This window comes from Dipodomys ordii, unplaced genomic scaffold, assembly GCF_000151885.1.
Source record: "Dipodomys ordii isolate 6190 unplaced genomic scaffold, Dord_2.0 Scaffold200, whole genome shotgun sequence".
In the NCBI taxonomy this organism is placed as follows: Eukaryota; Metazoa; Chordata; class Mammalia; order Rodentia; family Heteromyidae; genus Dipodomys; species Dipodomys ordii.
Genome location: NW_012267416.1, coordinates 1,927,014 through 1,941,818, shown reverse-complemented (window position 1 = coordinate 1,941,818; position 14,805 = coordinate 1,927,014). Strand labels below are relative to the sequence as shown.

At 46.7% G+C, this 14,805-nt stretch overlaps 1 protein-coding gene across 1 annotated transcript; it reads left to right on the top strand.

Moving 5' to 3' along the window:
- The first annotated feature begins 401 nt into the window (after nucleotides 1–401).
- Hand1 (heart and neural crest derivatives expressed 1) lies at nucleotides 402–3,242 on the top strand. Its single transcript, XM_013034911.1, has 2 exons — nucleotides 402–941; nucleotides 3,138–3,242. Exons 1-2 carry the CDS (start codon nucleotides 402–404, stop codon nucleotides 3,240–3,242), a joined length of 645 nt encoding a protein of 214 aa, XP_012890365.1.
- The last annotated feature ends 11,563 nt before the right edge of the window (nucleotides 3,243–14,805 follow it).

Sequence of the window (14,805 nt, the reverse complement as noted above, 5' to 3'; positions counted from 1 at the left end):
GAGTGACTTTTCCAAAGAACAACCTGGAAAGCCACCACCCCCTCTCCCTCCGCCGCCCCCCTGCCATTGGCTGGGCGGAGAGGTTGACATCAAAGCCGCGGCCTTAAATAAGCCAGATCGCGCTGGGGGAGTCCGCAGAAGGGTTAAACGGATCTTTTAGCCAACGGCGCGTCCTCCCTCTGGTGGGGGGGGCACGCAGAAAGGCCGCGGGGCCACGCGTGTCCTCTTCCTGCACGGTGCCCAGCGCTCCAGTCAAGCCGCCACCCAGCAGTGCGCGCGGGGAAGCCCGACTGCCCATCCGTGGCCCCCCGATTATTTCTGGGGGCGCATGGGGCGACGTTAATCCATCTTGGAGGCACCCCCACTCACCCACCCCCCCCCGTCCAGGAGCCTCTCCAGCCATGAACCTCGTGGGCAGCTACCCTCACCACCACCATCACCACCCGCACCCCGCGCACCCCATGCTCCACGAGCCTTTTCTCTTTGGCCCGGCGTCGCGCTGTCATCAGGATCGGCCCTATTTTCAGAGCTGGCTGTTGAGCCCGACAGACGCTGGTCCTGATTTCTCAGCCGGCGGGCCGTCGCCCAGTGCCGCCGTGGCTGCCGCTGCCTACGGTCCCGATGCCAGGCCAGGCCAGAGCCCCGGACGACTGGAAGCGATCGGAGGCCGCCTGGGCCGGCGGAAAGGTTCTGGACCCAAGAAGGAAAGGAGACGCACGGAGAGCATCAACAGCGCTTTCGCTGAGCTTCGAGAATGTATCCCCAATGTGCCGGCAGACACCAAACTCTCCAAGATCAAGACTCTGCGCCTAGCTACCAGCTACATCGCCTACTTGATGGATGTGCTAGCCAAGGATGCCCAGGCTGGAGATCCTGAAGCTTTCAAGGCTGAGCTCAAAAAGGCGGATGGTAGCCGGGAGAACAAGAGGAAAAGGGAGATGGTGAGTTTGTGTGTGTGCGCGTGCGTGCGTGTATGTGTGTGTGTGTGTGAACCCCGGGTCTTGCCAACAGTAGAAGAGAATCTCCACCTCACCCCGGTGTTGAGTGTGTGCGGGTTTGAAAGGCTGGGGAGAGTTTTGAGATGGTTGCAGGAGGCAGATCCATAATTAAATTCAGCTGTAATAATGGCACCATGTTCTCCCTTTTTTTTTTTTAATATGTCTGCCGGTACTGGGGCTTGAACTCAGGGCCTGTGTACGCTGTCCCTCGACTTTCTCTGCCTCATGCTCTACCAATTTTGTAGCACAGCTACAATTTCAGCTTTTTATAAAAAAAAAAAAACGAAAGAAAGAAAGAAAGAAAAACTGGTTAATTGAGATCTTTTCCTGCCCTGGCTGGCTTCAAACTGTGATCCTCAATATTTCAGCCTCCTGAATAGCTAGGATTAGAGGCATGAGGCAGCTGGCAAGACACCCTGTTCTTTAAAAAAGAAAAAAAGAAAAAAAATTAACAGTAGTTGGACAAAGGAATTCCACGTGTCAGTTTCTGAGTAGAATACATCTTGATCAGTGTCCCCCCTTTTATAATTTCTCCCCATCCCTCCCAACCGCACTCCATCCCTCCAATTTTCCTAGAGGGAAGAGTCTGTTGAAAGCCTTGAACCTCTAAAAGGTTGCTCTCAACCTATTTCTCTTTCAAATTGGGGAGGTGCTGATTGGTCTTGAGAATCTCCTGGAAAAACAGGTTTTGAAGACCAGTGGGAGTTGCTTCCATTTGCTTTTGCGTGATTTTGTGAGCCAAATCGACTTCCATCATTGTACAGACCAGGCACACTGAGGCCCAAGAAGGGATAAATAAAACCAGAAGGACACCTAGCAAAGGAATAAGATTTAGAGGGGGTGTAAAACAAGTCAGATTCTCAACTTCGGGACCACAGTGTTCCATTTATCCCCCCCCCCCTTTGGTCTAGATGGAGAACAACATCAGAGAACAACATCAACGGCTTTTGTAGATAAACAAGAAACAAATCACATTGGGTTTCAAGATCTTAAATCCCCCTTTGGCTTTTCTTGGTCTTCTGTATTTAGAGTGATATCTTTCTGGGTTTTCCTGCCCAGGGCCGTGGGGCCTGCAGGAAAAAGTGACCCGTAGACCCGCAAAGGAGTTTTCTCTTGGGTTCTTTTGCTCTGGCCCTCTTTCATGGGAGGGACCCAAGAGATCATCAAAACTCACTGGGTTATTTTGATTATTTTCTGATCTCGAATGGTAATGGTGGGGCAAGTCAGGGACTTGGGGTCACTGGTTGGAAGCCCCCTGGATCCTTTTAAGTAGCACCTCCTGGGTCTCTTGCCAGTGGAGCCTGGAGTTAGAACTAGGCCTGGCCGGATCCATCTTTTCTCTCTTTCTCCTTGGCATTGCAATCAGAGGCACTCCTAAGTACCAGCTGTAGTACCCAACTCTGTATCCAAGCTCAGATGCTAAGTTAGATTGGAAAGCCAGGAGTTGGGGGCAGGGGTAAGGGGGAACAGACCCTGGTGCCAGCAACAGTTGATTTTTATTTTATTTTATTTTTTTGGTGCCAGTCCTGGGGCTTGATTGAACTCAGGGTGCTGTCATTGAGCAAGGCTAGCACTCTACCATTTGAGTCACAATTCCAGTTCCTGCTTTTTTTCCTTTTTCTTTTTTGTTTTTCATTGGCGATCCCAAGTCTCATGGATCCCAAGTCTGATGGACTGGCTGGATCTTCAGATCTCAGCTTCCTGAATAGCCAAGATTACAGGCATGAGCTACCAGCCTGGCTAAAGTTCTTGTTGTTGTTGTTTTAATTCCTCCCATTCACCTCACTGTAGTATTTCTTGGGTGCCACAAAGCTAAACCAACACTCATCCGTTCTGTTTTGTTGGTTTTTTTTTTTTTTTGTCAGATAGTATAGAGAATTTTTTTCTTACCAAACCTCCCAAGAGCCGCTGTTAGACCATCCCGGATCCCAGGAACTTGGCACATAAAAGGCAAATTTATGAGCCTGTTTATTCCGATTTCACAAACAGAAATCCGTCACTTATTTAAAAGCTACCAGTTCCTCCTCGCCTGCATTTTCCTCCTCACCCCTACCTCCCTAGCTGGGTGATTGGAGAAAGAAAAAAACAACACATTGAAACCTGTCTTTCACTTCTTTTCTTGTTCTGTCCATTTGGCAGCCGCAGCACGAAGGCTTTCCTCCAGCGTTGGGCCCTGGGGAGAAGAGGATTAAAGGGCGCACCGGCTGGCCGCAGCAAGTCTGGGCGCTGGAGTTAAATCAGTGAGCCAAGATCCGTGCTACGGAGGACCTGGCCGCCACCGGCTGGCTGATCTGGTATCCTGGGAACAGGGGAAAGGCAGCAGTGGCAAAGGCCAGTCTCTCTGGGTTCCAGAGACTTGTGGGGACGCGTCTTGTTGAGCCCCTTCTGAGTACCGGCAGTGGGTCACCCGCTTGCAAAACATACACTTGGATCGCACGTGCAATGTCATTTGAAATTGTCTTTACTGCAGTTAAGAGAAAGAGAAATTTATATAGATATCTATATATATATGTCCACTTCCTCTAACTAAGGGCCTGTTGGAGAAAAGAGGGACTGGAATCCAAGCACCCGAACACTTGGGATGTGTCTAATCTTTTAGGGGTGTGTGTGGAATTTAGGGTTTCTCCCCCCTAAATGGCATCTTCACTCTGCGATCTGGCTTTTCTCTCCACTTCCCCCCCATCCCGGGTTTGTTCAAATTCCAGATGCCTGGTTCTCTTAATTAAAATGCAATACAAGGAATCAATCGTTTTTTTTTTAGCCAGGGTAAGAGAACACAGAGGAGGAAGATGGAGAAATGATTTGTATTGTTTTCTTTTCAACAGCCATGTTATTTTATATTTTTCTCTTTTTGTTGCTGTAATTCGTACCTAGAGGGAAGGAGGTTTGGAGGAGGTAAATTTTGTTCCTCCTGTATTACGAAGCTGCTTCCTTGTGCTGGTTTCCAAGGAAAAATTTTTTTTTTTACTTTTTTTCTTTCCTTTCTTCTTCACGGCATTTCTTTTCCTCGCCTCCCCCTCCTTCCCTCCCTCTCTCTCTCCCTCTTTCCTTCCCTCCCTTTTCCCTCTCTCTCTCCCTATCTCTTCCTTCCTCCTTCCCTCTCTCTCTCTCTCTCTTATTATAGCCTTTTGTTTTTGTACTGGTTCCTGGGGCTTGAACTCAGGGCCTGGGCGCTGTCCCTGAGCTTTTGTGCTCATGACTAGTGTTCTACCACTTTGAGCCACAGCACCATTTCCAGCTTTTAAATTTTATTTTTTATTTTTGGCAATTCATTGGAGATAAGAGTCTCCTGGACTTTCCTGCCCTGGCTGGCTTCAAACAGTGATCCTTAGCTCTCAGTATCCTGAGTCGGCTAGGATTACAGGTGTGAGTCATTGACACCTGGCTAGCTATTTTTCTCCCCCTTCCCCAAAGTTGGCACTCTTTTTCTTTCTAAATAAAAACTTTCCTCTAGGTTGTAAAGTTTTTATGTATTTAAACTACCTATGATGCCTGGTGTGCTCAGGTATTTCTCCCCCTCGCTTCCCCCAATTCCTTTTCTACCTCAGATCTATATGGACACTCACCCCCCCCCCTTCCCTTGGCAAAGGCAGTATCTATGCTCTTGATTAATAATAAAAAAAGTTTTCTAAAATACTGAGGGGCCCCTGTGTGATGTCTCAGTCAGTTTCCCCTCTCCATGGTGTGTCTTCTGGGGTTTGGAAAGTCACAGTCCTTGTTTCTCCTTTGATACCAATCAAATCAAACTGCAAACCAAACCTAGGGGAAAAGGCAGATTAAAATTTTCTTCTGAGGGCTGGGATGCAGCTCAGTGGCAAAGCGCTTGCTCAGCAAGTGCAATGTCCTGGGTTTGATTCCCAGTACCCAAAAAGAAAAAAAAAAAGAAAGAAAGAAAAGAAAAGAAAAAGAAAAGAATTTATTCCTGGAAGCCAGGCACTGGTGATTCATGCCTGGAATCCTAGCTACTGAGGGGCTGAGATCTGAGGATCCAAAGCTCATCTCCCAATTAAGCACCAAAAAAACAAAACAAAAAAAGCACCAGAAGTGGAACTGTGGCTCAAGTGGTTGAGCACTAGCTTCTGGCAAAATGAAGCTCCGGGACAGTGGCCAGGCCAGGGCTCCAAGACTGGCCCAAATTTTTAAAAAGAATGTATTCCTAGAAGGGAGAATAAAATTGTTAGCTTGAGGCAGGAGGACAGAAGAAAATCAATGTTTGCAAGAAATCAATGTTTGCAAGTTAGTATGTAGCATGGATGTCTATAGACTGTGGTTTGGTGGAACTATTGGAAAAGGAAGGGGAAGAAAAAGGAAGGGAAAATTAGGCAAGAGAAGGAATAGGAACAGAAAGGAAAGGAGGGAAGAGAAGGAAGGAAAAAGAAGGGTCTGGGCGGGTCCCAGAGAAGCCGGAGCCTCGGGGTAGTTCGGGAGATTCACTGGTGGCTCGGAATGCACTCGCCGGGGATTAAACTCCACGTCCAGGTACCCTTTGGTACCTGGGTGGTGGCTGGCGACTGCAGACCCTGCAGGGGCCGGCTTAGCAACCCTTTCAGCTCAGCGGGGAGGCCAGTCCGAGCTAGACATTTAGGAGCAGCTACTAGCGGTTCCCGGTGAAACCTAGATTTCTCTCCACTGGCAGAGCACTTAGCAAACAGTTGTGAGCACTTGTGGATTTGTGCACAAATCCACATTTCGGGTGGGGGGGGGGGAGCATCCAGGGTTGGTCGGACTTCGTAAATGCGGGTGCATTTGCCTGGGCGCTCGGAGGGAGAGGCCCGGGTAGGCTTTGGGGCTTCTGTGAACGAGCAATGGGTCCCTTGCGTTTCGTGGTTCAAGAGGCGGAAAGCAAGCGCGGGGCACCGGGTGCTCTCGGCACCCCGACCTTGAGCTAGGTCTGGAATTGGGGACACGACTGGGAGACTCGCCCCAGGATCCTGCGCCCCCGCATCGGGGTGTCTCCGATTTCTCCCTCTTGGCTCATAAACACCTCGGTGGCTGGCGGCGAGGCCCACGCGGGCCTTTCCAGAAGCGAAGGGGTTAATCCGAGGTGTTTTATGGGGCACGGGGCAGTGGGGGGGGAGCTGTGAGCCTTTCCACCCCATCTCAGGTACTTGTTCTGTTTTTGTTGTTTTTTAACTCCTCGCACCCACCCCCCTCATCTGCCACGACATCAAACGAAGCCGGCGATTTAACTGGGGCAACACCTCGCGGTAATGAGCCGCCCGACGCCCTCGGGGCTGCCCCGCCGAGGCCCCAGGGCCCCTCGGGGAGAAGGGGGGGAAAAGGTTTATTTATATATACACGTACGTGCATGTATAAAATAGCATACAGTCGTACATTTACATCTGTGCGCATAGTTATTTACAGATATGAATATGAAAACAAATATTTAATGTAAATATAATATACATTTATACTTATATACTCACTACATTTAAATGTAAGTATTTAAAGAATTAATGTTTACATACTTATATTTAAATTTTATCTATGTGTAATGCATATAGATTATAAAAGATATATAATTTATAAATATACGCATATAAATATATACTATAATAACTATGATATGTAATATATCATTATATCACGTATAATATGTGATATATATGTTTATATAAATACAAATGTAGTACTTAGATGAATATAAATATATTTATATGTATAACTTATAAATATAACATAATGTAAACATTTAAATATAAGTATATAAATATATTATGTATTTATTTATATAATATGCAGCTACTGTATATTATATATACGTATTTTTTTTCTTTTCCCCCAAGAGCTGAGAATCCTTGGGAGTTAAATTCTGGGGAAATAGAGATGAGGAGCAAGCAGACTGAGGGTTCCACAAAGCCGGCAGAGAGGAGCCTTTGCTAGATTCGAACCCGGGATCACAGTTAGGCTCACAAACCTCTGGCTGTGCACGGGGCCAGCTCTTGGAGACTATTTTTAGCCAAGTGAAGCATGCTAGGCATGGGAAGAATGCGTACCCGCTGCTTCCTCTTCACGGGAGGAAGGAGGGGGTACCTAGCAGGGCCCCCCCACAACAATCCTGTTCAGAAAACTATATAGCAGAGCCCCAACTCTGTTTAGAGAGGGAGGGTTTGACTCGCAAACGAGGTTTTGAGTCAGTATGGGGTCCCCCATTTTGGAACCCCTGTCTGCGAGCCAGTGGCCTGTTAAGGAGGCTATGGGCAGGACTTCTTGCTTCACTCCCGAGATGGAAAGGGGGAGCCCAGGAGAGAGGAACGGAGTCTCTCCACCCCACCCTGACCAGTCAGGGGTCTGGGAGCACCCCCCAGCTCTCAGCCTGCTATCTCTGATCTTTCTCAAGGTGCTCATCCTTCCTCTCCAGCCTGCTGCTGTTTTTCTTATTCCCTGCCCAGTGTTCAAAAATTTACCAAGAACCACTTTGCAGAAGCAATTATCATCATTATTTTTAGTTTTAGTTTTTATTTTTGTGCTATTCCTGGGGCTTGAACTCAGAGCCTGGGCGCTGTCTCTCAGCTTTTCAGCTCAAGGCTAGAGCTCCACCACTGTGAGCCACAGCACTCCTTCCATTTTTCTGGTGGTTAAGTGGAGGTAAGAGTCTCGTGGGCTTTCCTGCCTGGGCTGGCTTTGAACCTTGATCCTCAGATCTCTACCTCCTCAGTAGGTAGGATTACAAGCGAGAGCCACCGACTCCCAGCTTACCATCATTTTTATTTTTACTTTATTTTATTTTTGTGCCAGTCCTGGGGCTTGACATCAGAGCCTGGGCACTGTCCTGAGTTTTTGTGCTCAAGGCTAGTGCTGTATAGAGCCACAGCTCTACTTCCAAGATTTTTGTGGTTCATTGGAGATAAAAAGTCTCATAGACTTTTTCTGCCTGGTCTGGTTCCTCAGATCTCAACTTCCTTGAGTAGCTAGGATTACAGGTGTGAGCCACCAGTGCCCACCAGAATCATTATTTTTAATTAATACCTTTTCATATAGAAAAAAAGAATGGAATGGTCAGGAATTTAGAAATGAACTCCAGCATTATGTCATAAGGAAATGGGCTCTTACAAAACACAACTACAGAATCATGGAATTAAAGATAGAAAACTAGGAAAAGACCTCCTTGGTTTAATTAGAGACCTAGTTAAATAAGTCCATTAGGGGGCAGGGAAGGTGGCTCAGTGTGGTAGAGCGCTTGCTTTGCATACATGAGGCCCTGGGTTTGATTACTGAGCACCACATAAGCAGAAAAAAAGCCGGAAGTGGTGCTGTGGCTCAAGTGGTAGAGCACTAGCCTTGAGCTGAAGAGCTAAGAGACAGTGCCCAGGCCCAGAGTTCAGGCCCCATTACTGACCAAAAAAAAAAAAGCCATCAGTACCTTGGATTAAGATTTGGTCATGAGGCTTGGGCACTATAGCAACTAAGGAGGCTGAGATTGAGGATCACTGTTTGAAGCCAGCCCAGGCAAAAAAATGGGTGAGACTCTATCCCCAATTAACCAGCAAAAAGCTTAAGTGGACTGTATGGTTCAAGTGGTAGAGCATCAGCTTTGAATAGAAAAAGGCAAGCAAGAGCATGAGCATGAGGCCCTGAGTTCAAGTCTTAATACTGGCACATATAAACACACACACACACACACACACACACACAGAAATAAAACCTATCTGTGAAAGAGTAGCTACAATCCACAAAGCAAATGTGTGTGTGTGTGTGCGCACGCACGCGCGTGCATGCACACACAGAAGTCCCTAGGCCTTAGATTCTTTTTCTCAAGGCTAGTCCCTACAACTTGAGCCACAGTGCCACTTCAGCTTTTTCTGAGTAGTTTATTGGAGGTAAGAGTCTCAGAATTTTCTGTCCTGGCTGGCTTTGAACTTCAATCCTCAGATTTCAGCTAGGATTACAGAAGTGAGCCACCAGGGCCAGGCTTACAAAGCAAAGATTTAAACCTACAGCATGCATCATTTTATATGCTCCTTAAAGGGGTCAATATGAAAGCAGCTGAGGCTCCAAGGGAAAAGAACTTTGCTTAAGGTCATTTAGATGATAAAGGGTAGGTTGGGCTTGGCTGCCATCATTTACCTGCCTTTTCTCCATATCCTGGAGCCCCCACCCCCCTCTGCTGGTGTGAATGTGTAGCTGTGTATGGAAATGCATCATGCATTTGTGTCTAAATACAGCTTCTTTCTATTGGATTTTACTGGATCCCAAAGTAAAGGGGGAAAAAGAAGGCGCTGGGTGGTGGTGGTTCACACCTGAAATCCTAGCTACTTGGGAGGCTTAGATCTGAGAATCGAAGTTCAAGCCAATCTGGACAGGAAAATCCTTGAGCTCCTTGTTTGTTTGTTTGCTTTTGCCAGTCCTGAGGCTTGAATTCAGGGCTTGGACACTGTCCCTGAACTTCTTTTGCTCAAAGCTAGCACTCTACCACTTGAATCACAGTGCCACTTCGGCTTTTTCTGTTACTGTGGCACTGAGGAATTGAACCCAGGGCTTCATGCATGCTAGGTAAGCACTCTACCACTAGGCCACCTTCCCAGCCCCAGTCCTTGAGATTCTTCAAGTAATCACAGAGAAAGCCAGAAGTGGCCCTGTGGCTCAAGTGGTAGGGTGTTAACTTTGAGCAAAAGAAGCTCAGGGACAGTGGCCAGGCCCTGAGTTCAAGCCCCAAGACTGGCACAAATAAAAGGGAGGGGGAAAAGATGGGCAGGAACAATGCCGCTCTGGAACCATTGAGGAAAGAGGTAGAAGGATGGAAGGGACCAATTCAGGGCTCCAAGACCAGTTAAGAGCAGAGTACAAATTAAAGACTCTCCTAAGAGAAGGCACCAAAATGGAGGGACAAAGGATGAACAAATGCAGCCATGGTACTTACTGGACACTCTATTAGGAATGAACTATATAGCCAGGTGCCAGTGGTCTACACCTGTAATCCGAGCTACTCAGGAAGCTAAGATCTGAGGATCCTGGCTCGAAGCCAGCCTGGGCAGGAAAGTCTACGAGACTCTTACCTTCAATTAATCAGCAGAAAACTGGAAGTGGTGCTGTGGCTCAAAGCGGTAGAGTGCTAGCCTTGAGCACAATTGCTCAGGGACAGGGCCCAGACCCTGAGTTCAAGCCCCACAACTGTCAACAACAACAAAAAAAACTATACAGCTTGTGGGTAGGGGGGTGGGGGTGGGAGAGAAAAACCCAGAGAAAGCAAGGGAAGAGGTGACATTGTCCAAAAAGAAATATACTCTTTACCTGACTCATGTAACTGTAATTCCTCTGTATATCACCTTTATAATAACAATTTTAAAAATTAAAAAAAAATGCCTTCCTTAGAAAAGGAAGAGACGGGGGCTGGGAAGGTGGCTCAGTGGAAGAGCACTTGTCTTGCACGCCTGAGGCCCTGGGTTCAATTCCTCAGCACCACATAAGCAAAAAGAAAAAAATCCGGAAGTGGCGCTGTGGCTCAAGCGGTAGAGCGCTAGCCCTGGGCTGAAGAGCTGAGGGACAGCGCCCAGGCCCAGAGTTCAGGCCTCACCACCGGACCCCAAAAAAAAAAAGAAAAGGAAGAGACAACCTCTGCATACCACTGCCAGTTCAGCTTACGGTCTTCTGAAAGCTTCCTAAGAGAAATGACACTTTAAAAGAAAATAAATAAAAATCAGCCAGCCTCGTTTTTTAAATGAAAAGTAGACTAGGAAGAAAAAATATGTACATTCTGAAGTGTCTGAAACTAGCCTCCTGATTTAAACTCAATTTGTTTGGGGGGGGGAAAAAAAGACGTGAGAGAGTTTTTACAGCTGAGCTCTCCCAAACTCATAAAAAACTAGGTTTATATGGGAAATAGTGAAAGACTCTTAACTGTAATACACAGCGTCAAATGTAAGCAGACACAGAGGCGATATAAAGCTCCTACAGATGTTATTAAAACAAACAGCAGCCGCCATTTATCCCCACAGAGTGGACAACTGGAAATGCTGGACTTTGGAAGGAACTCAGCAGCCTTTTTTTTTTTTTTTTTGTTAGTCCTGGGGCTTGAACTCAAGGCCTGGGCACTGTCTCTGAGCTTCTTTTGCTCAAGGTTAGCACTCTACCACTTGAACCACAGCACCACTTCTGGCTTTTTCTGTTTATGTGGTGCTGAGGAATTGAACCCAGGGCTTCATGTATGTGCTAGGCAAGCACTCTACCACTAAGCCACATTCCCATCTCTGCTCGATCACTGAAATGTTCAAAGCATCCAGTGACACTGGGGTTTTAGCAATCTTTGCCCATATCTATCCATTTCCCTGACTTCATAAAAGGGGAAATTGAGGCCTGCAGAAAGGTCACATGAGAAGTTGCACTTTTCTCTCCTTTGTTTTTGTGTGCTGGAATTGGGATTTGAACTCTAGGTTTTGCAGTCTTTTTTTTTGGGGGGGGTCCAGTCATGGGGCCTGAACTCTGGGCCTGGGCGCTGTCCCTCAGCTCTTCAGCTCAAGGCTAGCGCTCTACCACTTGAGCCACAGCACCACTTCCGGCTTTTTTCTTTTTGCTTATGTGGTGCTGAGGAATCGAACCCATGGCAAGCGCTCTATCACTGAGCCACCTTCCCAGCCCCTGGCTAAACATTTCTGACCCTCAGTTTTCTTATCAACAAAAGGAGAGAACCAGTGCTCCAACTTCCTGAGCTCCAGCAGTGTGGAATGAGATAAGGGGTGTGAAGCCCAATCCCTTATGTGTTATTATTTTATATTATTTTTTAAATTTTATTTTATTTTATTTGTGAACATACTGTATAGAGGGGTTACAATTACATGGGCAGGATAATGCGTACATTTCTTACCAAGCATTGCAGCCTCCTCCTTTGGTTTACCCTTCACATTCCTTCCCAGCCTCCCCCCTCCCCCTATTCTATATTATTTTATTGCACTCTCCAACAGCCTTTTGAGGTTAATACAGTTTTTGATTTTTTTAAAAAAAAATCAGTAGTGAGCTCTTTTGCTCAAGGAAAGTGCTCTAATACTTTGAACCACAGCTCCACTTTGGTTTTCTGGTGGTCAATTGGATGAGTCTTTTTTTTTTGGTCCAGTCGTGGGGCCTGAACTCTGGGCCTGGCTGCTGTCCCTCAGCTCTTCAGCTCAAGGCTAGCGCTCTACCACTTGAGCCACAGCACCACTTCCTCTTTTTTTTTTCTGCTTATGTGGTGCAGAGGAATTGAACCCAGGGCCTCAAGCATGCAAGGCAAGCTTGTTCTACCACTGAGCCACCTTCCCAGCCCCTGGAGATGAGTCTTACAAACTTTCCTTCCCGGGCTGGCTTCCAACAGTGATCCTCAGATCTCAGCCTCCTGAGTATCTAGGATTACAGGTGTGAGCCACCAGTGCCCAGCAATTCTTTGCTCATTTTGGAAAAGCAAGAAGAGGATTCTGGGGCGAAAGCCCGTCCATTCCAAATATCACCGAGGTAACAGGCAGGCAGGTCAGACTGCAGCAGTTGAAAGTCTGCAACTGTCTGAGGCAGTTAGAAATATGCACACCAGCCGCAAATGTGAGTCATATACGTAATTAAAAAATTTTACAGCTGCATTAAAAAAAAAGGCGAATGAGAAACAGGGGAAATTATTTTTCATATTATTTTGTTGAACTCAATATATCCACAATGCAATTCTGACATGAATCAATATAAAAATTATTAATGTCTTATGTTCTTTTCTTTTTAATACAAAGCCTCCAAAATTATAGAACTGTGGGGGAGGGGGTGCTCGGGGGTAGAGAAGACTCCTTAAGCATGGATGAAGGCCTGGGTTCCATCTCCAGCAGCTAGAAACAAAGCAAGCAAACAAAACAAATATAAAAGAAGATCTATTATTATTTATTTATTTTTGGTCAGTCATGGGGCTTGAACTCAGTGCTTGGGAGCTATCCCTGAGCTCTTTTTGCTCAAAGCTAGTGCTAGTGCCCTACCACACAGCTCCACTTCCAGTTTTTGAGTGGTTAATTGGAAATAGAGTCCCATGGGGATTTTCTGCCAGGGCTGGCTTCAAACCATCATCCTCAGCTCTCAGCCTCCTGAGTAGCTAGAATGACAGATGTGAGCCACAGGGCTGGGCAGGTAGCTACATTTTGGGGAGGTGTGGTGGGCTTGAATTCAGAGACTGGGTGTTGTCTCTAATTTTTGTTTTTATTTATGTTTTGCTCAAAGCTAGCACTCTACCACTTGAGCCACAACCCCCGCTTCTGGCTTTGTGGGTGGTTAGTTGGTGATAAAAGTCTCACAAGCTTTTCTGCATGGGCTGGCTTTGAACCATAATTCTCAGATCTCATCCTCCTGAGTAGCTAGGATTACAGGCAGGAGCCACTGGCACCCGGCTTTCTAGCTCCATTTTTAACTGAGCAAATACACACACACACACACACACACACACACACACACACACACACACGGTGCATTTTTTCCCCTAATAGACTTAGAAGTAAATTAAGTTATTGAGTCATATAACTACTAAGCTACAGAACTAGGGTACACACTCAGCCCCCTTGCTCTCAAACCTTTCATGTGACTTGCTGAATTCCAGGGGTGCTCTTAGACAGGCAGGAGTTGGGCAGTTTGAGTATCCTGTGGAAAGTTCTATCCAGTTCCAGGTCCAAGTTACTATGACTCAGTACTCCAGACTCCTGGACTTGGGCCAAGTACCTTGGACTCTCAGCTCAATAATGTCTATGATGGAATCAGACTTTTCCTTACCTTCCCAGAACTCTTGATTAAGAAAAAGAAATATTTGAAAGCATTTCAAACTATGGAGACTAAGCCAGGTGTTGGTGGCTCATGCTTATAGTCCTAGCTCCTCAGGAGGCTGAGATTTGAGGATCATGGTTCAAAGACAGCCAGGGCAGGAAAGTCTGGGAGACTCTCATATTCAACTAACCACCAGAAAATCAAAAGTGGTACTGTGGCTTAACATGAGAGAGCATTAACCTTGAGTGAAAATGCTCAGGGACACGCCCAGGCCCTGTGTTCAAGCCCCTCAACTGACAAAAAAACAGAAACCAGAACCCAACCACAACCACATAGGGACTACTTCAAGAGAGGTGGCCCAGGGGGAAAGGAAGATTTTAACTGGTCCCCAAACTTGGACACACAAGTAGAAAAAGTAGTTTGATGAGCTGTGTAACACTAAGCAGATTTCTTAACCTCTCTGAACCCCAGAGTTCTCTTTCAGAAAAGGGGAGGCAAAATAACTTGCACAGATAGGGTGCCGATCTCATCTAGATGTGGCATTTAAGGGAAGGCAGGTGAAAAACCATTATCATTCTTCCTCTGATGGTTGTCTTGGGGCCTGCTTCTCAAGCCTCAGGGCATGGCAGAGAAGGAGAAGGGAGGAAGGAGAGCCTTTTCCTACCCCTTGATCTGGAGTATGCCCTTGCTTCTCTGAATCTCAGTGTCACCTGCAGAACCAAATGTGGGGACCAAAAGCCCAAGGCCCTTTCACATCAGCTGTCTAGGCTCTTTATCATGATCACTATCAAACACTGCCTGGTTAAGAGAAATACAGTGAACTTTAGGCTGCTGGTGGATGTTGGGAGGGCGCCCCCTGGTGGCCACAGGCCACCCTCTGTGCTCTCTAGTGAGGAAGGCTTCTGATTCCTCCATGCCAGCTGACGCCAGATCCCCAGGGTTCAGAGACTCTATTCCTGGGTATAAGGTTATCTTCAGAGAGAGCACCAGAATTTACAAGACAAAATCTCTCTGGGATTTGTTTCAGGTGTGTGTGTGTGTGTGTGTGTGTGTGTGTGTGTGTGTGCATGCGCATGGTGAGGCTTAAACTCAGGACCTGGACACTGTCCCTGAA